The sequence below is a fragment of the Patiria miniata genome, unplaced genomic scaffold (genome assembly GCF_015706575.1).
Source record: "Patiria miniata isolate m_02_andy unplaced genomic scaffold, ASM1570657v1 HiC_scaffold_19, whole genome shotgun sequence".
In the NCBI taxonomy this organism is placed as follows: Eukaryota; Metazoa; Echinodermata; class Asteroidea; order Valvatida; family Asterinidae; genus Patiria; species Patiria miniata.
Window position 1 is genome coordinate 12778646 of NW_024037057.1, and position 24097 is coordinate 12802742.

Genomic DNA, 24097 nt, shown 5'->3' on the forward strand with positions numbered 1-24097 from the left:
CGCGCGTGTGCGTCTTTCCAATACTTGTGCGCGCTGCGCTGAATAACAAAACAAACTACTAATTTAAATTTTCCTACGGTGCTTCTTAAGAATCACCGTTGGAAATGCCTTCTTTCGTTGATTACTTCAAAATGACAGCTTCCCAGAAAGAATAATTTCACAGGGAGTTTAGTTCCCTCACTATCTTTCAACCAAGTTTGTTTTTCAACAATAATTACGCCAGTTACTTTTCGGATGGCTGCAAATGATGGACTCTAGCTTTAAACTATGTCACGGGCTCTAGTCCACTTACAGTCTGTTGACACTAGGAAGTTTAGCAAATGGCTCATGCAATGTCAGCTTGTAGTTGTACAACACCAAGCTACCGGAAAACTGGTCAGCACTAAACTCAGTGACATTGGCGATCATGTTGTTGTCAATGTGTCTGGAAAAACAAAAGGTCAAAATTTCGATCAGTACATTAGAATATTGACCGACGGAAAAGGTACACTGTCTCATGAATATATGAGGTATAATGTGGAAGTCATATGTACTTGAAAATTACTCAGCACTAAACTCAGTGATATTGATGATCATGTTGTTATCGATATGTCAGGAATCAAAAAGTCAAAATTTACATCAATACGTTTAATATTGACCAATGGAAGAGGTACATTTTGTCATGAATATGTATGAGGTATAATATTTAAATCATATGATGTACGTTAAAACTACTCATCACTAAACTCATTGATATTGGTGATCGTGTTGTTATCAATATGTATCAAAAACAAAAAATCAAAATTTAGATCAGTACGTTAGAATATTGACCAATGGAAGAGTGTCACCATGTCATTAATATGTATAAGGTATACCATGCAAGTACCTGAAAAACTAATCAGCATTAAACTCAGTGATACTAGTGATCATCTTGTTGTCAATATATCTGGAAAACAAAATTGAACATTTTAGAGCCACATGTAGGCCTATGTGTTGGAATATTGACCAATGGAGGAGGTGCATTTGTTTCTCATGAATATGTATGAGGTACAATATTATGAAAGGCATATATACTTACAAGTCAACAACTTTGTTATATGTTTCTTCCGATAGGACTGCATGAGGGAAGTATGGTAAAGCATTGGAGCTAAGGTATCTGCAAGGAGAACAATAAGAATTGTAAAAGGCAATATAGCATACAACATTTGCTTTTGCTGTAATTTTCAGAAATGCATGGATTTGGGGGTTAATATTTCATAGCAAATATTGTAACGTTATAACCTGTTGAAGGTTTTGTGTTTCGTAGATGTTGGAACACCCAAGAAAAAGATGCTGTTGTAGTCTGGTTCCCTGACCCACCTCTGACGATACAGGGCAATTTATCAGGGAATTGTCAGGAAAGGGAACGGTTACCAGACTAGCTGGCATGCTCCCGTTCACGGATGTGTAACCGATTGCAAACAAAATGTGAACTAACTAAAATTTGGGTAAATTGGGGGCAGCATTTTTTAATAGTCTGTTGCTTTTTTCCCAATGTTGGTCGGCCAACCATCGTTGGAAATTGATACAAAATATGCCACTTTTCTTTGTTACAGCAAGCCAGGTGCATTTCTTTCTTGGTTTTTCCAGCATCTATGAACACAAAAATTTAAACAAGTCTGAAAATTACAGCAAAAGCAAATGTTACCTTTAAATCGGTAGTGAAAGTTCATCAATCACAAATAATGCTAGGAACTTTGAATAAGTGGACAACATGCGAATACTTACAGCTCTGTTAGGTTACCGCTGATCCCGATGAAGGCGTTGTAGCGAATGCTTTCCAACTCATAACCACTCTCTTGATTGTGCAAAATCCTGCAAGGTTAAAAAAGACCAAAAAAGAAAAGATTTTGCTAACAATGCCAAAATAGGTCGGTAGGTAGGGTATTAATTTACTTTGTACATGAAGCGGTACATCTCTCCTTATGGGATAAAAAAAACACAACAGAACAATATACCCCACAAGGAAGTCTTTAGAAATCTATACTGCTTGTATAGATGAATAGGTGAAGAAACACATTTGTTATTCATATTATAATGTTCTTTCCATTATTTGTAACACACTCTCCAAAATCATCATCATAAAAACATATCTTCTGGAATTGTGAACCTCAATTGAAGTCGGATTTGAACAGGTGCCATGTCTTGTCATGTCATTATTAGGCCTAACAATGTATAATGTGGCACAAATGGATTTTTGAGTGTTTGTGTTCAACTGACCATATCTCTGGTTTGGCAAAAACAAAATTGATAAAACAAATAGCATTTGAAAGCTGAACATCCCAGATTTAACATTATATAAGCATCATGAAACATTTTTCAATATTCCAAGGACACAGAGCCCGTTTCTGCTTGCAGCATTTTTTGGGGGACAGGCTGTATATCTTCCTCATATTGGGAAATGCTATGAGGTTTGAGATTTCAATCCTCGTCGTCGTCGTTCGTATAACAATAGCAACAAAGGAAAACAAAAGAAGGGAAACAAAAGTCTTCCCCACATACATGTACATGTATGTAAGTGCATGTTTATGGTGTAAATCGAGGAAACACATGTGAAGCATCAATTGAGGACTGGAGTCAACATGTTCGGGCATTCCAACCGTGGACAAAAAATGCCGGAGAACAAAAGAGAACAATATCGTCCACGATTCCCAGCATACGTCCGCGATTGGGGTCTTGTACAAAACATATGGGAGTCTTCCTAAAAAGTTAAGAGTATACAAACAAAAGAGGGACAATAGGACGTCCACGATTGACAGTGTGGATACGACTAAGTTTGTTTCTGCATTCGATAGGGGACGTTGTACAATTGAGGACAATAGGGTCCCCAATTTCCGAGAGGTCCCCAATTTGGATTCGTGTACAAAACATACGGGAGGTCTTCCTAAAAACTCAAAGTACAAACAAAAGAGGGACAATAGGTGGTCCCTGATTGCATGCAAATAGGACGTGTGCGTGTGTGCATTTTTGGGCAGTCCATCACCGCGTTTTGGGGAAGTTTTTTTAATTGTTGGGCAAATTAGGACCATGCTATGGGGAATTTCTGCTGTCCCCACAGTGTCTTTGGTCCCAAAAGTACCATGGGACAACTGTGTGTACTGCTTACAGAACAAGTATGTCTGTACGTACGCATACATGTACACATTAAATGACAACTGGGCAAATGGACATGCATGCATCCACAAGTACAAAGAGTGTCATGATGACATCATCACTTGAATCATGTGACATACAGACATTTTGTTGACTTACAGTGTTCTCAAAAACGGTAGATTGGTGATAGCCTTGGCTTTCAGACATTGCACTCTGTTGTAACTCAAATCCCTGAGGAAAAAAACAAAATAAAAAAAGAGTTGGTTCAAAAAGAATAGTACATGTGGTGTGTATAGCATACAGGGTGAGTAAAAAAAACGAAACCCAAATGTCGGGACCATTGTTTTAGTGAAGTTCTGTATGTAGCACTTTCAAAATCTAGGATATAAAAGCCCAATTCAAAAGCTTTCTTTTAGTTCAAGAATCATTCAAATCACTCATGTACTTTTCAAGTTTTTTAAAGTTCTGTCCACAGATCACAAAAAATGCTTATATGTTCTTTCATCAAAACAAAGACAATTCCCTATGTGATTTATTTTTGTTTTGCTGAAAGAACGCTGAACTTTTTTGTGATCCGTGGACAGAACCTTGAAACGGTGGTTGCGTTTAAAATTCCGTAACTTGAAAAGTACATAGGTGATTTGAATGATTCTTGTACTAAAAGAAAAAGAAAGCTTATGAATTGGGCTTTTATATCCAAAATTTTGAAAGTGCTTCATGTAGAACTTCACTAAAAAAATGGTCCCAACATTTGGGTTTCGTTTTTTTATTCACCCTGTATACCGGTAATTCACTATTATTACCCCTGTTCATCAGGCCATGAGACCAGTTTTCTGCAGCACCTTGAGTTTAGTGCAATCGTGTCTCCACCCTCACAGGTATTCATTTATACTCCTGTGTGGAGAGACGCAATTGATGTAAAGTGTCTTACCTAAGAACACAAGCAATATACCAAAGTCTAAAAGCGATTCAAAACTGTGACCCCTGTTCAATTCAACTGGCCATGAGACCAGTTTTCTGCAGCAGCTTCAAATCAGCACAATCTGGTCTCTACCCTCACAGGTACTAATTTATACTCCTGGGTGGACAGAGGCAATTGTGGTTAAGTGTCTTGCCCAAGAACACAATCGCAGTTTTCAAACCTATGTTTCAAACTCACCTGTTCATCATCATCGACAAGCAAATACGGCCAGCGTGCTTTTTCTACATCGTCGCCCACTCTTTGGAACAGACTCCCCCAAAGCGTCAAAGACGCACAAACTCTGGATCAATTCAAATGCCTTCTCAAACCAATTTGTTTCATTTCGACTAATTCTTGTTTGTTTGTTTTTTACTCTGTACAGTGCATTGGGACTCCATGTGTAATGTGCTTAAAGAACGGTTTATTATTATTGTACGTATAAAGGTACCACTAAGGAGACACGTTATCGTAATTTCTTCCCACGATGGGAGACATCGGTCATTAGGGAGACATTAATGCCACAGCCACCCTTTACAAGCACAATTTTATTGTCGCAATTAGGTTATACACTATTTGTTGCTCGTGGTCTAATTAGTAAACTTACCGAAATTCGTGGAAAAAGGACAAGGGAATATTGGGTTAGGGCACATTGAAGTTTGAAAAATTGTGTGCAAAAGTCTATGGGGATGTCTCCCCATGTCCAATCCAGGGTAATAAGTATTAATATTATTATTATTATTATTATAATATCAAATATGTAATATTATTTTATATTATACTAAATACATGTACCACACTTGTCAGTACATTGTTATGTGTATACTCACAAATGTAACAGCTGTGGGATATTATCAATAGTTAGAGCTGGCAGATCTGCAAGGAGATTCCTATGCAATTCTCTGCAACATAAAACAAAACAAAAATTATTACAAATCTTAAAAAACAAAAAAAATATTTACTAAGTATCGGTCCAAGTTTGGATTTGGAATTTTGTATTACCCTAATACAGCCGTCCCTGGCAAGCATGGTAAAGCAACCGCGGGGACAGAAATCATTATGATCAAGATGAACCTATCAAGTGTTAGGAACTTTGGCAGTGCTATCCAGCAAGTTCCAAGCATACCGTACATCACGTATGTGCCTAAGCTCACAGATCCTCTACACAAGGATAAACGACTCAACTGAGCTTGTGCACAAAGTGTACGGAACGGTTTGTCTACATACGTGATGTGCCGCGTCTGCACATAACAACGCATAGAACATGTAGAACAATGCGTGTGCCATGATTGCCGACTACTGGCGTCCTGACAGAAACTTGACCACTGAAAGACTACAGTCACGCACAGAGTCTCCCGCACGCGCACGCACGACGTGCAAGTGCCATATCACGCCTCTAACCAGAAATTAGGGGAAGACGTTTATCCATGTGTAGAGAATCCGTGGTGGAGATATGCTCGGAATTTTCTGGGTAAAGCTGCCGAAGTTCCCAAGGTTGGATTCCATTCATCTTGTTACCTGCAACCTCTACCGTTGCGACGGCTTGACCGTACTTGTCAGGGAATGGCTGTACTAGGGGAATAAAACTAAATCCGGTGTTAGACCGGTTTAATCTGGTTCTCTCTAGATACCGGTACATGTACATGTATGGGCAGTTCCAGTGTTTTGCAATGACCCTGACAGAGCTTTTAAGAGCTCAGTGAATAAACCTGAATATGTATTTTTCAAATCTTATACATCCATCATCTAGTAATGGTCAAGGAGATTACAGACTAGGAGTTTTTAATCATTGCTCTGAATCATTAATTAGATATTATGGTTAATTGGTTCTGTCACAAACATTACACTTCTTGTCATGATGCTGGAATTGCCCATAACATTTGCCTTTTTTCTTTCAAAAACTGAAGAAAAAAAATTCGTGAAAATAGCACTTTGGGTTGCTGAGATAATGCCAATGATGTAAAAGTAGTCATTTTTCATCCTGTACACAAAACATTACATCAGGGATTTTCACTATACCTATTTGTGCATGTCCTAATCCTTACAAACAACATGGCACATAATATGACAAGAGTACAAATTAACTTGATGGAAATACCTTTTATTTTCCACCTGAACAGGTATCTCATCCTTTTTAGTCCTATTTTAAACCCTTTCAGCATCATAAATATGTCAAAATACTAAAGAAATTGCACAAATGAAGGATAATTGCACTGTAGGCTTACAGTAAAATGTTTCACTGTTTGAAGTACTTGTGTACAGGATGAAAAATGACTACTTTTACATAATTGGCATTTTCTCGGCAACTCAAAGTGATATTTTCACGATTTTTTTTTAGTATTTGAAAGAAAAAGCTCTCAGCTTTAATCTGATACCCAAAACATAAAAATCCAAGGATCCTTTTTTTTTTAAGCCAAATGTTTTAGGGTTGCGGTTTTTTGGGGGGTACCCCCATTATACAATGTTATATCAAGTCCATGTAATACATGCAAGTCAATACTCACAGAATCTTGAGCTGTTTCAACTGTGTGAGTGCTTTCGGTGCTATGTAGTCGATCATGTTGTTGCTAAGATTTCTACAGATAAAAAAAATAGATTACACTTCAGCAAACGCTGAATCAATTTACAGGTGTTTAATTAACTTTTTCTGTCAAACAGCTAGAACTTGAATCAACTAACACATTTGTTGAATCAGTGTACAGAGAATGTATCAACTAATAGATGTTGAATTCACATTATGTTAATGTCACCTTACAGACATCAAAACACAGGTGTTGAACAACATCAACTGGTAGCTATGGGATCAAACTATTTGTCGAATTTACTCAAATGTAGGATTAACTATCATCACTGAACTGCAAGAAGTTGAATCAAATTTATGTTGATTCAACTTACAGACATCAAAGCAACCTAGAAGTAGATTGTGGAATCAACATTAATTTAGTTGTTGAATCAACTAATAAATATTGAATCAACTAACACATATTGAATAAAATTTACATTGAGATAACATAAAAAGTTAATGGTTTTCAATCAACAGCTTTTCAATCAACTTTTTATTACAGGTGTTGAAGTTTAGTGGATACTAAAGGAACAAGGTTAGGTTTAAAGTCAACAGCTTTTCAGTCAACTTTATTCACAGGTGTTGAAGTTTAGTGCATACTACAGGAAGAACGTTAGGTTTTAAATCAACACCTTTTTGGTCAACTTTTAATTACAGGTGTTGAAGTTTAGTGAACACTAAAGGAAGAAGGTTAGTTTAAAATCAACAGCGTTTCCGTCAGCTTACAGGTGTTGAGGTTTAGTGGATAATAGAGGAAGAAGGTTAGGTTTTATATCAGCAGTGTTTCCGTCAGCTTACAGGTGTTGAGGATTAGTGGATAATAGAGGAAGAAGTTTAGATTTTAAATCAACAGCTTTTCAGTCAACTTTTTGTTGTTGAAGTGTAGTGGATACTTGAGGAACAAAGTTAAGGTTTTAAATCAACAGTGTTTAAGTCAACTTATAGGTGTTGAAGATTAGTGGATACTAGAGGTTAGGTTTAAAGTCAACAGCTTTTCATTTGACTTTATTCACAGGTGTTGAAGTTTAGTGGATACTAAAGGAAGAACGTTAGGTTTTAAATCAACAACATTTCCGTCAGCTTACAAGTGTTGAGGTTTAGCCGATAATAGAGGAAGAAGTTTAGGTTTTAAATCAACAGCTTTTCAGTCAACTTTTTGTTGTTGAAGTGTAGTGGATACTAGACGAACAAGATTATTTAAATCAACAGATTGTCAATCAACCTTTTTTGTTGAAATTTAGTGGACACTAAAGGAAGAAGGTTAGGTTGTAAATCAACAATTTTCAGTCAACTTAAAGGTGTTGAAATTTAGTGGATACTAGAGGAGCAAGTTAAGGTTTTAAATCAACAGTGTTTCAGTCAACTTACAGGTGTTGCAGATTAGAGGATACCAGAGAAAGAAGGTTGCGCTTGGAGACTGACGTCAGTTTGTTGTCATCCAGAGACAAGAAGGTAAGGTTCTGCATGTTCTGCAGAGAATCACTGGGAAAAGCAGCCAGCTCGTTCATACTCAGACCACTGTGGAGAGAAAATCATATTTGTGCTGTTAGCTGCTCTCAAACAATGCTGTTTGTCTTGGGTTTATTTTTTTAACAATACACAATCTCCCCACAGTAACAGCAAAGTTCATGCTCTGCGATCAATATCGATGAGCAATGGAGTGATATGAATGGAACCAAAAATGCACAATGGTTGACGTAAATCATGCAATGGAATATTTGTCAATGAATTGGGCAAATGATTCAATATCATGTGACTAAATTCCACCAATCAAATGACAAGGATCTATTTATTTGTTATATTAATATACAAATAATGAATGTTTATGAGTGAAATGGTAAGAATAATTTCATGAGGGTGACAGATGGAAGGTTTCCATTTCATGCGGCGAAGCTGAGTGGAATTGAATATCCGATCTGTCACCGAATGAAAAGATTGTTTCCAATATTATGAATGTGAAACTTTCATTATTTGTTTTATACAACACCTGAATAAATCCTCATCATCTGATTGGTCAGAGCACAGCCAATAGTGTGACCGTGCCATGGAAGTTCTTTTTACCATGGAATGGAAGTTTGATTTTTGCAGTGCGGCTGCCCCAGGCGTTGGGACAAATAATTCAATGACACGTGATCACAGACTCGCCAATCAGATGCAGGCAATTCATTTAGGGATTATATAAAATAGACTACATGTAAACAACGCCTGAATAAATCCCCACCATCTGATTGGTTGGTCATTGATGACATGTCATTGAACTATTTGTCCCAACTCACGGCCCAGCCGCACTGCAAAAATGGAAGTTCCAGTCCGCAGTAAATAGAACTTCCCTTGCACGGCCCCACTATTGGCTGTGCTCTGTTTGCTCTGATGCTTACATTCATTGTACCAGTTTACAACTTGACAACACAAGACGATGTTTTATTCAGGTGTTGTATAAAATTAATAATGCATGTTTCACATTCGTGCAATGGTAGGAATAATTTAATGAGGTGACAAAGGGGATGTTCGATTCCACTTGGCTTCGCCTCGTGAAATGGAACATTCCATCTGTCACCTCATGAAATTACTCTTACCATTGCACTCATAAACATTCATTATTTGTATATTATAGTCAAAGGAGTTCTATTTGTAATCCATACTCACAGATACGCTATTTTGGTCTGAGAGAAGAAGCCAGGAGGAAGCCAGTCAATGTTATTCTCCATCAGGCTCCTGGAAACCAAGAAAAAATACTATCATTCAGATCATGTTTTAAAAGTTGAACAAAGAAATTGACTGGAGCTAGGTTTGAACCGGCGACCTAAGGAACACCATTATGGTGCTCTACCAACTGAGCTATTCAGCACTATGAGTGCCATGTAGCCAAGTTTCGCAGAGAGTGCTTCACCGACAGGCTTGTGTCCAAGGCTGCAGCAAATGCCGATCACCAGCTGATCCAATATGCACAACAGAATTCAACGCCTGCCCTCTCGTCGCCCCTTCTCCTGTCATGCCCCAGCCCTCTGCAACTCCAACTTCACTTTGAGTAGTGTGTAGGAGGCTGACTGGAAGCAGACTTCCAGCTCAGACTTGCCTCGTAAGGAATGGGTCACCCTGAACCGCTTGCACACAGGAGTCAGCCGGTTCAATGCCAGCATGTTTCGTTGGGACCTACGCCCATCAGCAGCCTGCGTGTGTGGAGCACCACAGCAGACGACACAGCACATCATCAACCAATTCACTGCACTTGGTCCCCAGCTGACACGGTGGACCTCGCCATTGTCAGCGAACAAACAAGAACATGGCTTAGACAACTGGACGGAATAGCTTGACTTTCTGCTGCCTCAAACGAAAGAAGAAGAAAGTCAAGAGTCACACCCTAAGTTATGGTGCTAGCAAACAGGGAAAAAGCAAACTAGGATCAACTAGTTATAGTGAGGATATTAATGGCCAAGTTAGGGCAAGGACCATTAGTCGACTAGTGGTTGATTTGTGACGTACCTTACGCCTGCGCACTGATAGCAACGTGCGAACGTCTCTAGTCAAACGCTGGTCAAAATGTCATCGCAAAACTTCTGGATCCTGGCTCTCTGCTAGCGTTATGAATGCGCGCGGCTATTGGTTACCAGCGAAGCAACCAACCCCAGTAGGCTGGTTCCAAATAGTCGACTAGCGTAGTCAACCACCGTCGACTAGACAGAGTTCGGGCAAACGTTAGTTAACCATTGGTCAACTATAGTCCTTGCGCGAACTTGGCCATGGCTTTTTGTTACAATTTCTTTTTAAATAAACAACAAAGCAACTGAACAGGTGCATTGTAAAAAAATAATTAAACTTGATCTAAGAAAGTTGACTAAAAAAATAGAGAAATCCAGAAAAAAATGAAAACAGATTGATCAGATGATGAAAAAGAAAACTTTACACATGTAATTTGGGAAAATCTGAATATACTATTTCACAATTGTTGGCGTGTCCATCCCTCCAAGAAATGGACTGCTCCAGATTTGGCTATAAGCCCCACCCAACTTGGATTTGTGTACATTTCTCTGTCCTCCCTTCAAGAAATGGACTGTTCTGGATTTGGTCATATGCCCCGCCCACTTTTGGTTTGTGTACATTTGTCACAGTGTTTGTAACCAAGTTTGACTAAACAACCATGGTCACCTGACCAAAAGTCACAATCTGATTGGTCAATGTGCACTGCTTGATTAGCAGGAAGGGTCCATTATAGTAAAATTATAGGGTTTTTTTGTTGGTATTTTTGTACTTACACTCGTGTCAGTGTTTTAGAAAATGTGATGGTCCTGTAATTCATCGGCGATAGATTAATCTTATTCCTTGTCAGATCTCTGGAAAATAAAGTAGAAAAAAAAATTACTATAAATCGTCTTCCATTTTTTTTATCGACTGCACAACATGGGTTCTAAACACATTTGCTCACACACACACCAATTTTGGAGTTAAACAAAGAAATACAGAGATGAAACTGGCATGTGGCAAAAAAATCGGAAAATAGGCCGAACAAAAATAAGTGTCCGAAATCTGGGCCGCGCTGCCATTACACACATATACATGCATGTACAATACACTTCATGCCCAATTTCCGGACACCAACTCCTGCTTTATTTTTGATTCAAACAAAATGTTACGATGAAAAAAAAAACGGTCAGTGTTTTCATTGCATAAAATGCCTTAATTACGGTTAGAGTAATGGAGTCATCAATAAAGAAGTTCACTTCTTACTTGAGAAAGTCGAGGGAAAAGTCCGAAAGACAAGGGCACCGTTCATGGTGCTTCAATCATGTCCATGATTCAACCATGATTCATACATGGGGAAAAATCAGGCATTACCGTCTTTCTCTTCCAACAAATGCCAGTGAAATGTTTCGCTAATGCTCTCTTCGCTATCCTCGAGATAATCATCATGATTTTTAAAGCATTGCATTTTGTACAACTGAATCTGAAACCTCCGAAAATCGCACTACATAATGATGGTATCCACAGGATCCTCCACAAGGCTACCCGTCCCGGCCGGCCATGTGCTAGCGGACGGTACTGTGGTGCGGTACGTACGCACACGCTGGTACCATTGCATATTCGCACGCACGTGCGACACAGTGATTTTTCCATGTCGCCTGTCAATGTTTAACCTTTTGTCCAGCCGGAGAAGGCTCCGATCAGTGTTATGCCCTGTGTTTCTACCGTTGAAACACTCCAATAACGACTGGTGAAAGAGATTAAAACTACGTTCGCGATGATTTTAGCACGCCATTTCCATCGACTTTTCTTCGAAATTATGATTGAAATAAAATGACATTTTGTGAAAAAAATCATCAGAAAATCAAATTTTGTGGGACACACTGTAAAAAAATCTGAAATTTCGTTGGAAAATTCAAAAAGTCGGTTTTCCGATTAAAATTGGAAAAGTTTCATCTCTGAGAAATAGACTAGAGAGGGGTTTGAACCTGCGACCTCCGGATTACCGTTCCGGTGCTCTACCAACTGAGCTATCCAGCCCTATGTTGGCAGTTCCCCATTTTGTCAACGTCTTTGTTCAAGGGGCGCTAGTCAGAAACCATAAACCCATACCAGTATTCGCCATGTAGCCAGGGATCATGCCGAAAGTCACGATGCTATAGCAACATTAGCAATGCTGCAAACCTGAGAAATAGCAAACGGGATCACAGTTCTTTTTCACAATTTAGGCATTGCATCATTCATGTCATTTGCTCTTCCACATCACCATCACTCAGTTGACACCCACAGATATTATTTGGGTGAAAAGTTGATTGTCCTCAAAGATTTCCATTGCGCAAGAGTTTGATAAAAGGCCTATTGCTGAAAATTTGCTCAAGAGAACAAGGGCTGTCCCGAATATACCAAATATTTAAATACTTGATCATCAACAGTTTTCGCAGTACCGGTACATTGTGGGAGAAAGTCGACAAATTCGCAGTGCGGGACATTTGAAATTGTTAGTTTTTCCAGTCATCAGTTTCGTAAGCGTATTATTCAAGGATCTGTTTGCCCTTTTCTTTTCTTTTTATCAATATGGTGTCTTTTGTAAGGCGGCAGAACGCTTTGCCCCAGTCTATAACAAATTAGCTCAAGTTGTCTAATGACACTCGTTCAAATGGGCCATATTTTGTCGACCGTAAACTTGAAAAATGGATTCTCCATGGCAAACTTTTGGTGGCTCACTGCATTGTGAATCGGCCGAATTCAGACTCATTTTGTTTGGTTGGGGAAATTTAATTAAAGGGCATAATATGACTCGCATACATGTATAACCTCATTTCATATTCAGTACAGCGCTATTCATTTGTCAAAACCAAAAGCAGGAAAGATATAACCCCCCCTTCCCCCTCGGTAGTTTGTAACATTTAAATTATGGTGAAAATTAAATACATGTATGTACTTACAGCTCCTCTAAACTTGTACAGTTGGACAAATCTGGAAAAGTCGTAATATCCGTGTTGTGTATTGTCCTGGGAGAAAAATCAAAATGGTGTCAATTGTAAATATGAAATAATAATGAAGTGTATTTATAAAGCACACGTATCCACCAGCATTGGTGCTCAGGCAGACCTGCCAACCTTTGGGATCAAACAACTGTATTCTGAATCTCCAAAAGTTGTATTATTCATAAAAAACTTTATTTCTTCAAAAATATGCATATATATACGAGCTATACGAACATATAAATGTGGCTGCCATGCTGCAACTTTAATACATCTTTATTAAGTTTTTAAAAAAATGACCAGGTCTCCCTGTGGGTGGTAAACCCAATCAAACAATTTGCATGAATTTAAGATATTGATCATATATACCTTATAAATAAACAAACTGCTTTAAAAACTATTAAAAGCAGGTCTTCCGGTACTTGAACTAAAGACTAGACTACACCCTAATGTTTGAAATAAATAAAATTATTACGTCGCCGCCAAGACAAGTTTCAATCACATGCATGACCGTACTGAATGTTAAAAAAAATACACAGCGATCGATTTTTATTTTTTATTTTACAAAAACACATCAAAAAGAATTGGCCTAGCTACACTAAAAAGAAAATGATTTCTTGCACTTGCTGGCTGATTAAATTGTTCTTTGAGCAGCGTAGTTGATTTTTCCGATTTTTTATTTTCGTTCAGAATGCTTTATAAAGTTACTAAGTATGCTCAACAAAATTTTTTCTCTCAGCTCCCTCATAGGCGTAGCCAGTGGGGGGTAAGGGGGGTATTTAACCCCCCCCCCCCATTATTTTGTAAAGACTGCCCCCATAATTTTGTAAAGAGTGCCCCTTTTTTTAAGTGCCCTTTTTTTCTGAACAAGTGGCTCTTTTAAAAGTAATAAGTGGTGGCCTTTTTTGTTAATTTTGCGCATGCATCGCAATTAAAAGCCCCATATATTGTCCGTTAGTGTGCATAATTGTCGGTTTCGAACAGCGCCCCTACTGACAGATGGTACCAACCAGCCCCCCCCCCCCCCCAACTATTTGATTTTACGGAGGCCAAGTGTCCGGGGAAAAAAACGTGTCTACATTTCAACACGGATGTGCAAGTGCCCTTTTCGAAAAATTTTTACCCCCCAATAAAATTGACCGTGCTCGTACGCCACTGTCCCTGGGCAGTATACAGCTCGATGCTGCCATTTCGGCGCAAAGCAGCTAAAATCGATCGCAATAACCATCTCTGCCCTCACAGGTACCCATTTACTCCTGGGTGAAGAGAAGCAATGAGCGACAAAAGTGCTCTGCATTAAATTTGTTTAGCTCTGCTGAACACGTCCCTTTAGGGAAGTGCATGATGTCAAATACCAACATACGTAAGCCTTGGGGCTTAATCAAAATACACCTGGTTCATCATCAATCATTCCTGATAGAAAAACGATAAGCCCCCCACACACAGTGAAGCAGGCAACGATACAGACTGGCAACCAAAACCCTTCGCGGTTGGGTGCACTCAACTCCTCATGGACTTTGCTCGACAATAGAGAGCTTATAGGATTACGTTCTGTTGTGGCTGCTGGACAACTCATCACAAATACATGTAGAGCCTGGGGTGTGAAAGGGCATTAGTCTGTGGAGTTGATCCTCTTTTGTTGTATGGAGAGATTATCTCTGCACATAGGGTATTATGTGCTCTACATGGCTGGCCAATTGACACAACAATCCTGCCGCACAATGGCTATTCATAAAAAGCTGCAAGCCCCAGCATTTGTAGTGCTCTGCTCTGAATGGAGGGAGAGGATCAAAGAACCTGCCTCACAGTCACCTCCCAATCAGGCAATGATTCCTTTGCTGTTGGGAAACGCTTCCTGTTGAAGCGGGCAACGATAAGAAAAGGCATTAAGATTTTTAGTTAATTTCTTTCTGGTAATGAAACCAAGGATTCCTCAAAAGTACCCTAAGCACTGTAGCTCGAAAGCCTGAAGAAACCTAGAGAGATGACAATGACAAGAAATTACAGTTTTAGAAGTGGGAGGAAAGGCCCACAGGAATATTCTGAGGAAAACCCACGGAATCAGGCAGGGACTGAAAACCCAATCCACATATTGACCCGGGCGGGATTCCAACCCGGGACACAGCGGTGGAAGGCAAGGAAAGTACCCCTACGCCAACCTGACTCCCCTAAAGTTCTATCTGGAATGATTGGTGAACTAGGTGTATTGTGACCTTAACCCTGGAGCGTCCCAATACTGGTGGAAAGCCAGGCCAGGAACCACAAAAGTGGGCAACTTGCAACTGATTGGTCCATAGTAATATTGCGCATCGGGTTTTGTTGACCAGGCCTTACCAGCCCGAAACATTATAGATAAAGACCGAATCCGAACCGAGACCGATCTGAACTCCCGTAAACCGACTCAACCCAACCCGACAAAATATCAGGGAAAAAAACCCGAAAAACGTAATCACAAACCGACCCAACCCTACTAAAATGATGGAAAAACCAACCCGAATTGAAATCAGTTTCGGGTTGGGTCGGTTTGGGGTCAGGTTCGCACAACGTAAGTCTATAGCACTGCCAACAGACAAGTAAAAGTGAGTCAGTCAGTCAGTCAGTGTCGAACATATAGCACAAAATTCAAGTAGACTACGACTTAGACTATTCATTCAAGAAAATCCTGACAAACTTACAGTTTAGTGAGCTTGTCCAGACGGCTGAATGCATCCCGGTCGACGTTCTTGAGACCACCAACGATAGTTCTGGACAAAAAAACAAAAACAAATTCTGCAAATACAATTCTGCAAATGGTACCATATGTATACAAGTCAATCCACGGTCTCACTCCCATATACCTCTCAAACAGCATTTCACTCTACAAACCTTCACGACCCGGATTACGCTCTGCCACAGACACAACCCGGCTCGTGGTGCTATGGGGCCAAAGGATGGTTGCGGAGAGGTCATTCTCCAGTGTTGGAGGTCTCGAGGCCGGCCTCGAGGCCGATTTTCATGGCCTTGGCCTCGGCCTTGGCCTCGGAGGTGCAAGGCCTCGGCCTTGGCCTCGGCCTCGGAGCCTTCCGGCCTCGGCGAATCGGTCGAGGCCGGCTCGAGGCCGCCCATTTTGATGTGTTTTCTATTCTAACTAATTTTAATTTTTACCGTATCAAACCTTCGAGATTCTGCCGCAGTGGGTTCCGTGACATGAACGCATATACAATGTACGCACGAATGAACTGGAAATGGTTGCATTGAACGTACTCACGTACGTAGCATCTTCGCCTGGCCTGCGCTTCAGCTTTCCACGTGCGTGCAAGCGTTATAACTGTTACCGCGTGCCAGCCTAAATAAGTCTGGCACCAATCCCATCTGCGTACAATAACATGTGGTAGTAGACTAGTCTGGTTGCAGTGTTGTACAACATTTTCTCGTTTCGCCTCTGTACCCCGACCTTTAAGAATGATTTGCGGCAAGGTGCGGCAAGCTTAATCATTTCTTTTTATAGGCCACTGTTTCAGTAAAAGTCTGAACTTTCTGGGTACGATCGAGTGTACTAGTCCGTACCATTTTTTTTCATAAAGATATGATAAAAACAGTTACGATTTATCAAGTAGATTTTATTTTTACACGGTGATTTAAATGAAATTTCCGGCTCACACGGTAATGTTTGGCGCAAATGGTCGATATGGAAAGCGCGATTTCAGAATTCGTTTTTCGATCCAAATGAATGCAAAGTTCTGAAATGAATGTTTTAATAATAGGAGTCAGTTTTCCTCGTGGTACCAGGATACTTTTTGTATTTTTAGAGCCATGTTGATACGTATTACATGTATAAGCACGGTTTGAAATTGACTAATTTTGCGTGGTTACAGATATACGGCCAAAACCTCTGGACTCCCTACCTCTTGCCATGATCTTAAAATTCTTCGACGCCATTGGATTCAAATCGGATGATCCAAGAATTCATGGTCATTTTGATGAACTGAGTGATATCATGCACGCATGTTCCGTGTTGCCGTGTTGTTTGGAGCGGGATTGGCCATTATTGCCAGACTTTGTCTGGTACTGCGGTATTAACAGTGATAATGCGTGGACACTTATCCCGTTGTGTGGAGCGGGATTGGAACTATGCTTTGCCCATGGGTAACGGCGGGCCGTCTGGCATTGTCTGGTCGCATCGCGGTGTTTGCTCGGCGCGCGCCTGGACAGTGCGAAGGTCGGGGGGGATCGTAACTTTTTGGTTATGAGTGGTAAAAAGCTGATTCAAAAATCAAGTTGTTGTTTATTTAATGAAGATTCCTATGATATTAAGCATTTTGATAGGTTTTGAAAATAAGATTTATAAAACATGCTAAAAGTAAATAAAATGTAAATCTTACAGAATAGAAACTCAAAATTTGGCCATTTAAATTGTTGTATCTCCAAAGGGCAAACACCTATGAGCCTGATTCAAACGCCATTGATTTTGTTGTGTAATTTGCTTTCACTGATACAAAACTTGAAATTTCTTTCTTTAAAAAATAAAATTCGCCGGACTCCCTACAAGAGGAAACCCATTGCAAGCTGTAAACTTGTAAGCCAGGCACTCCAAAACTCAGTGAATTCAACTAAAAAGATGTTAAAACTCCAACATAATCTTAGCCTTGTTTTAGTGATTTATATTTATATTAGCCTTGTTTTAATGATTTTATGTTTTGATAGCTGGCCTCGGAGGTGGTGGCCTCGGCCTTGGCCTTGGCCTCGCGGTTGTGGCCTCGGCCTCGGCCTTGGCCTCGGAGGTTGTGGCCTCGGCCTTGGCCTCGGCCTCGGAGGTTGTGGCCTCGACTACAACACTGTCATTCTCTATCTGTGCCCCTAGATTGTGGAATGATCTCCCATCAACCATCAGACTGTGGCTCCTAGCCCACAAACATTCAGAAGCCTCCTCAAAACACACCTGATCTCTTATGTGATTTACTCTTTCAATGTATCTGTTTTTGTTTCTTTGTTTTTGTCGGTAAAGCGCATTGATCATTAATTTGGAACTGCGCTATATAAGCACCGGTATTATCATTATTATTATTATTATTTTTATTACCAACACAAGGGCTCCATGCATGGGCTACACAGGGCGCTCTGCGTGTATGCATCTAAACTTTAGCTCTTTTTTTTTAAACTTTGGTTTCATCTCAGCTTTGCGTTCAGGGGATTCATTTTGAGCTCCCCTCTTGGGTGACTCTGGCTCAAGTTGGGACCACGTTCTGTTTCAAGAATGTCAAATCTTATATGAATCCCTAGTTTCAAAAACACTTCATGGGAATAATATCAATCCTTATCAGGAAGACCATCTTTATAAAGAAGGCTTAGGTCATGTAGGTATAGCTCAGTTAATCATAAGCAAAATCCAAAGTCATACCTAAGTCAATCACAAATTCAGTTCAAAAGTCTATCACAAGTCAAATCACAAGTCAATCACAACTCAAATCATAAGTCAATCACAAGTCAATCACAAGTTTCACAAGTCAAATCAGAAGTCAAATTACAAGCAAAACCACAAGTCAAGAACTTTAATCACAAGTCAATAACAAGTACCGTACAATCAGAAGTCGATTACAAGCAAAACACAAGTCAATAACAACTTAAATCACAAGTCATACAAGTAAAATCACAAGTCAATCACAACTTAACTTACATTTTTTCCACTTCATGTTTACAACAGAGGCTAAAATATCAAGTTAAAAAACAGGAACAAACTCCCAACCTCTATAAACATCTACTTATCCTCTCAAAATCCTGCAAGTAATTTCAAACTTCTCCACAGTACCCCTCAAAATTACAGGGTAAATAAATATCAAGATGTAGGGAATTAATTTTGTTCTCACTTTTTAAACAGGCACATGTATTGTAACAACTGTCTTGATTTCAAATTCAGGAAAACTCAACTTTTCAGGAAATTTAGCACCCATCGCTTTGTGGCTCACGATACGGAAGAAGTCCAGGACGGTGTGAGACACATGGGGCAAAGTCCTGAGATACATACATACATACATGAACTTACATTTCTGTGGTTCCAGGGTTGAATGTATGGATGGTCAAATTGTCAAAGTTGTAGTTCTTCAATGTCCTTTGTAGAGAAAAGTAAAACAAAATACAAACAACAAACATAATGTGAACAAGAATTTTTTTAGAACCATCAGCAACCGATTTCACTCTGCAACTCTGCTTGCGCCAAAATTTTCACGCTGCGCAACATTTTACTTGTGACACATTCCACGAAAGTCGGATAGTGCGTAAGTCCGCGACTTGCACAATAAATGATGGCGTAGCTTGCACAATCATTTTAGGTGGCGTAAGTTGTGGCGTAGCGACTGAAAATGACAAATTTTACCAGCAAATCAGGACTGTCGTGGAGCCCGTTGTTGCACAACTTATCAAGGTTGCAACAAGACACTCACAACGTTATGTTTGAAGTAAATGAATTTCTATTTTACTCGTAACATAATTTTTTAGAGTTGCCGAACAATTCCGAATGAAGTCGGACAAAATAATTTTCAAAATGGCAGGCTGAGGTGATCCAACAACTGTTTGCGAACGAATAAATTCACACACAAACAACCGTCGTAAATGCTGTTTTAATCCTCGTCCAAGATGTTTAAATTATTTAAAACATTGCGTAGCTGCGCATTTTTCGTGAAATCGGCCGCAGTTATAGATTCTATATGTATGAACAGAAGATGAAGCTCTGTTTCCACTTTTGAAAGCCCCACTGGGCTCTACAAACTGCATGCGCATACTGGTTCGTGCGCGTATGGCTCGTGAGCACATACGCACGCGCCCAAATGTTCACAGACCCATAGTGTCTTTGTATCATACTTACATGTAAGCCCGGTTCATACTATCATGACTATGCGCGAAAGCGAACGCGAATTTGTGACGTCGTGGCAAGTATTCGCGCTGCGAATTCGTAAAAGTTTAACATATTTCAACCCGGGCGAATTTCGCAGCGAACGTTTCATGACGTCAAATTGGCTTCGCATTCGCATTCGCATGGAGTATGAACCGGGCTTTAGGCTACATCCGAATCAGCTGTCTAGAGCTAGGTCTAGGTCTGTGCCCATTGAAAATACGCGGGGACGCGCTGACAATAGACGTAGCCGTAGCTCTGGAAGCCCGTTTCTACACGGCCTTAATCTTAGGGCAAGACACTGTTGTTGCAGATCCACGATAACCCGAAACTGCGAGAGGGCGTTATCACGACGAACGGCTATCCCCCAGGAACCACCAAAAACAACGTCTTGGGAATCTTGTAGCGGTTGTGCAATGCGCGCACACCTGTTTTTCTTCTATATGTAGCGCCGTTCATATAAGTTCCGAACCAAACTCGTTACTTCCTTCCAGTAGCATACCAGATGCAGCAAGACTTTTGTGTAACTTTAATGGGCAGCTCTTTTGTGGTACATGGTAAGAGATTCGAGGGTGATAGCGGTTCATCGTGATAACGCTCTCTCGCGGCAGCGGGTTATTGCGGCAGCGGGTTATCCTGTACCTATACAACAACAACGTCTGCTATATGTACGATTGTTAGTCTAGGGCTAGACATTGTTATGATTTGATACGCGATAATCCACCGCTGTGAGAGGGCATTATCACGACCAACCAATATCACCCACGAACCTGTCAGGAACAACGTCTAGGGAAATTCGTATCGGTTGTGTAATGCGCTCGCACCTGTTTGGCCTAGCGCGCATTCTAAACAATTCATTGTAGTTCCGAACCAAACTCTTAAATTTCGTCTTTCAGTATGCTGCAAGACTTGTGTAGTGCTGGTCAGCATTTTTGTGGTGTGTAGTATGCGTGGGGCTGAAAAAGGACCGTAACTGCAGAAGTAGCGCATGCGCACTAGTTTCCCTTCTTTTTCAGGGGGAGATTTTCGGAATTTTCCTAGACGTTGTTCTCAGACAGGTTCATGGGTGATATTGGCTGGTCGTGATAACGCCCTCTTGTGGCGGCGGGTTATCGCGGCGGCGGGATATCGCGTATCAAATGATAACAACGTCTAGCCCCTAGACTAGACACTTGTCAGCAATGCACTCAAATGTCCCTCCTAGTGGTCTCCCCCAACTCTCCATTTGTAAGCGTTGAGGGGGCACTCGTGGACGGGGTCCATACACCTGCTCCTAGACTTTTTCCCAGCCCCCCCCCCCCAAAGATATGGGGACCGGTAACTAGCTCCCATTTAAAGTCTTTGATTGGAGCGCCTGTGCGCGCGCGCATCATGATTGTTTAGTTTTGAAACGTTGTTCAACTGCATGGGCGCCGGTGATTGAACTCACGATTATCATGAAACTCACGCTTGTCTTACCACAAAAAAGTACATAAACATTTACTGCTTTATCTTGCGGTGAACGTAGTAAAACGAGTCTTCCTCGGTGATCCTGGAACGTTCCATTTCCCTCGGCTATGCCTCGGGAAACCAGACCGCTCCATGGATCACCTGAGAAGTCTAGTTTTACAACACCACTCCAAGCAGTCAATATCTACATAATATTCGACAGAGCCATTGAAGTTAATAAACATACACTGTGGTAGTCCCCGTGCAGTCTACAGTCAATTCAACCTCATTACAGGAACATGTGCATGTCCTTGAACTGTAGTCAGAATCTGGTCGTCCGTAGTGCCCATTGAGAGAGGACGAAGCTGACCACAGGCCGTTGAACATATTAGAACCTGCGCGGAGAAGATAATTCACAGAGTTGTAGCCCAGAACTTCACGAGTCAAATATGAAGACGAGATCACAAGTCAAACCACTGATTAGATAATGCTATAATAAGTTAAATCACAAGTCAAATCAAAGGTCCACCAAAAGCAAGGGCGGATCCAGAACACAATTTTGGGGGGGGCCCAAAAAAAATTTGGTCCCCCAAAAAAGTGGGTCTAAATAATTACGGCGTGGGGTTCGGGGCCCGCTAGGGCCCCGAAAAATTTTTGGATTCTAGATGCTCTGTGGTGCGATCTGAGGCAATTTCTGACCACTTTAACCAATTTTTTTTGAGGAAAAGATGGTGGTGTACTCATTGCCTGCCTTTATTGCGATGTCACATTAAAAAAAAAAAAAAATTGGTTTCGTTTTGGGGGGGGGCCATGGCCCCCTTTGGCCCCCCCCTGGATCCGCCCTTGACCAAAAGCCAAATCACAAGTCCATCACAATTAGTCCATCACAAGTCACATCATACATGTATTTCCATCACAAGCGTAATTAATGTGACAAGTCCATTACAAGTCAATCACAGATCTGATGTAGGTGAGTGAACAGCGCTGTGCAGGGTCGCGTGTGACTTGCAAGTGACTTGCAAGTAACAAAGATCATTCAGAATAGCGATTTTGAACCGCCGGTACCCTCTTTTGACCAATAGTGAACTGGCATTTCTCACATACCGCGGCCGCACGAGGAGTCATCACAAAACTTTAGCAATGGGTGGTTTTCCCTTTTATTCCTTGGGGAAATATTAGCCATGTATCGCTCTTCAACATTCAAACATGATGTAACCATGGGTGGTTTGATGTTCGGGAAATAAAAGTGTACCAAATAGCGTTTAATACAACCGGTAGATTTTGTGTTAATCTGTTGACTTTTTTCAACAACAACAGTGTTCGGTACTTTTAATACATTAAAACCGGAAGCCAAGGATGTTCAGAATGGGCTTTGTGCACAAGTACCCCATCAACGGCCAGAAAAGGATAGTTGAGGGTGACCTAGACTGGTTCTCGATCCATCCACTGCATATTTCGAAAGTATCCAAAGTTATTGGAGGGGGGGATTAGTCCAGGAGACCATCGCAAGTTAAATTCTAACGTATTCCCGCGCCGACGACGCCTGACGCTCACGCGTAGATGCATTGGCTATAACTTTGCACATTCAGGAAGTCGTGCGTACTTCGCGCACGACCCAGTACAGTACTGTACGCGCAACGCTGTGTGTCGGAGCTCCCAAAAGAGGTAAAAACGCGCCCTCTTTTTTTTGGCGCGCGGAGCCATAGCCGAATGCTTGGTAAAGTGGTGTTCAGCATATAGCGGCGTTCCACTGTACTACATGCTGTATATGATCTTGATGATCTAATTACAGGGCGAGTAAACAAAAAACAAAACCAAAATGGCAGCACCAATTTTTGAATGAAGTTTTGCCTGTAGCACTTTCAAAATCCAGGATATGAAAGCCCAATCATAAGTTTCTTTTAGTACAAGAATCATTCGAATCACTTACCGGTATGTACTTTAAAAGTTATGGAAATTTGAACACAAACAACGTTTTTAAAGTTCTGTCCATGGATCACAAAATGGCAAGTGTTCGGAAAGAATTCCATTTACGTACGCCACTTGACACCCTGTTTACGGACCTTATGAGTTGATGAGTTGTTGCAGGGAAAAACTAGTGGTGTACCTACAGATATATGGAATTCTTTCCAAGTGTTCTGTCAGCAAAATTAAAACAATTCACATGCATTCCTATTGTATGAAGTCCGGGAAGGGACAGGGTGGAATTTTGTTTCTGTAATTTGCTAATTCGTTCGCACGAATTGCTAACTCGTTCGCACGAATTGCTATTTCGTTCGCACGAATTGCTATTTGGTTCGCACGAATTGCTATTTGGTTCGCACGAATTGTTATTTGGTTCGCACGAATTGCTATTTGGTTCGCACGAATTGCTATTTGGTTCGCACGAATTGTTAATTCGTTCCCACGAATTGCTATTTCGTTCGCACGATTTCCTAATTCGTGGGAATGAATTGCTAACTCGTGCATCCGGGAACGCGTTAGTAATTTGTGGGAACGAGTTGGTAATTCGTGGGAACGAATTAGCAATTCGTGGGAACGAATTAGCAATTCGTGGGAACGAAATAGCAATTCGTGCAAACGAATTAGTAATTCGTGCTAACAAAATAGCAATTCGTGCGAATGAAATAGCAATTCGTGCGAACGAATTAGCAATTCGTGCAAACGAATTAGCAATTCGTGAGAACGAATTAGCAAATTTCAAAAAATAATTCCACCCTGTCCCTTCC

At 40.6% G+C, this 24097-nt stretch overlaps 1 protein-coding gene across 2 annotated transcripts in view; it reads right to left on the bottom strand.

Moving 5' to 3' along the window:
* Positions 1–24097, bottom strand: part of LOC119725831 — a 125084-nt gene that overhangs the window by 86076 nt on the left and 14911 nt on the right. For both annotated transcript variants that reach the window (XM_038197419.1, XM_038197420.1), the window contains exons 3-15: positions 21616–21763; positions 19095–19160; positions 15751–15819; positions 13037–13102; positions 10886–10963; positions 9279–9347; positions 8001–8150; positions 6574–6645; positions 4900–4971; positions 3271–3342; positions 1747–1833; positions 1058–1135; positions 293–424 (exon numbers count right to left, since the gene is read on the bottom strand). In XM_038197419.1, the coding sequence (XP_038053347.1) occupies positions 293–424; positions 1058–1135; positions 1747–1833; positions 3271–3342; positions 4900–4971; positions 6574–6645; positions 8001–8150; positions 9279–9347; positions 10886–10963; positions 13037–13102; positions 15751–15819; positions 19095–19160; positions 21616–21763 (1159 nt within the window). The remainder of the gene's footprint in view (positions 1–292; positions 425–1057; positions 1136–1746; positions 1834–3270; positions 3343–4899; positions 4972–6573; positions 6646–8000; positions 8151–9278; positions 9348–10885; positions 10964–13036; positions 13103–15750; positions 15820–19094; positions 19161–21615; positions 21764–24097) is intronic.